The sequence below is a fragment of the Myotis davidii genome, unplaced genomic scaffold (genome assembly GCF_000327345.1).
Source record: "Myotis davidii unplaced genomic scaffold, ASM32734v1 scaffold268, whole genome shotgun sequence".
In the NCBI taxonomy this organism is placed as follows: domain Eukaryota; kingdom Metazoa; phylum Chordata; class Mammalia; order Chiroptera; family Vespertilionidae; genus Myotis; species Myotis davidii.
Genome location: NW_006383015.1, coordinates 1419915 through 1421144, shown reverse-complemented (window position 1 = coordinate 1421144; position 1230 = coordinate 1419915). Strand labels below are relative to the sequence as shown.

At 57.1% G+C, this 1230-nt stretch overlaps 1 protein-coding gene across 1 annotated transcript in view; it reads left to right on the top strand.

Moving 5' to 3' along the window:
• Window positions 1–6: 6 nt before the first annotated feature.
• POU4F1 (POU class 4 homeobox 1) overlaps window positions 7–1230 on the top strand; it is a 4292-nt gene continuing 3068 nt past the window's right edge. Inside the window, exons 1-2 of the mRNA XM_006778957.2 lie at window positions 7–236; window positions 898–1134. Of these exons, the coding sequence (XP_006779020.1) occupies window positions 114–236; window positions 898–1134 (360 nt within the window). The 5' untranslated portion in view covers window positions 7–113. The remainder of the gene's footprint in view (window positions 237–897; window positions 1135–1230) is intronic.

Genomic DNA, 1230 nt, shown 5'->3' with positions numbered 1-1230 from the left:
CGCGCCGCCAGCCGCCGAGGCTGCAGCCTCCGAAGGGAGGCCAGGGGAACCGGGGTGCGGACTTTCCCGCGGACTTTCGGAGTGTTTGTGGATTTACATGCCCAGCCATCAAGATGATGTCCATGAACAGCAAGCAGCCTCACTTTGCCATGCATCCCACCCTCCCTGAACACAAGTACCCATCGCTGCACTCCAGCTCCGAGGCCATCCGGCGGGCCTGCCTGCCCACGCCGCCGGTAAGCGCCCCACGCCCGCGGTCCCAGCCCGCGCACTCGTCCCCTCCCCGTCTCCGAGACGCTGCATGTCGGGTACTGGTGTGTGCAAAGGTCCCGGTGCGGGGATTTGAGGGCAGGGATTTTTTTTTTTTTAAAAAAAGAGAAATCCCGTTGCTTGGTACATTTTGTACAGTGGCACTTAATGTCATGTTTCTGTCGCCCCTGCCTTCATGTCGGGCGCTTGCGATCAGAGTGGGGATCGGTGGGGCCAGCACTCTCGACTTTGCTCCACTGTCGCTGTTAATGTCACGCCTCGGAAAGGCGATCTCTGCGTGTTCGGTGCGCGACACGGGTCCCAGCTGCGAGTTACATCTCCGTTTCTTCTTTCCCTTCTCCTTTTTCGTCTCTCACTCTCTTTCCCGCAATGTGCTCCTGTGTTCTCCTCTCCCTACATCTCTTCTCCTCCCTACACTCTCGACCCTTCTCCTCCGTCCCCGGTCCCATCTCCAACACGTCCCCATTTCGTGTTTCCCGGTCTCCACTCTCCCCGCCCCTGTTGTTGTTATTTTGGTTGCTTTGTGTTTGTTCTTTGCTTGTTGTGCCGTCTGGTTTGTGTGTGGTTTTGTTTTGTTTTGCTTTTTTGGTTTTGTGGTTTTTTTGGTTTGGTTTGTGTCGCCTGCAGCTGCAGAGCAACCTCTTCGCCAGCCTCGACGAAACGCTGCTGGCGCGGGCCGAGGCGCTGGCGGCTGTGGACATCGCCGTGTCCCAGGGCAAGAGCCACCCGTTCAAGCCGGACGCCACGTACCACACGATGAACAGCGTGCCTTGCACGTCCACGTCCACCGTGCCGCTGGCGCACCACCACCACCACCACCACCACCACCAGGCGCTCGAGCCCGGGGACCTGCTGGACCATTCAGTACCCTTCAATCTGTTTGCGTTTTTAAGGAATTTCCTTAGAAAACCTAATAATACAAGGTAAAAGAGCTCAGAACACTCTGTAAATGCAGTTACT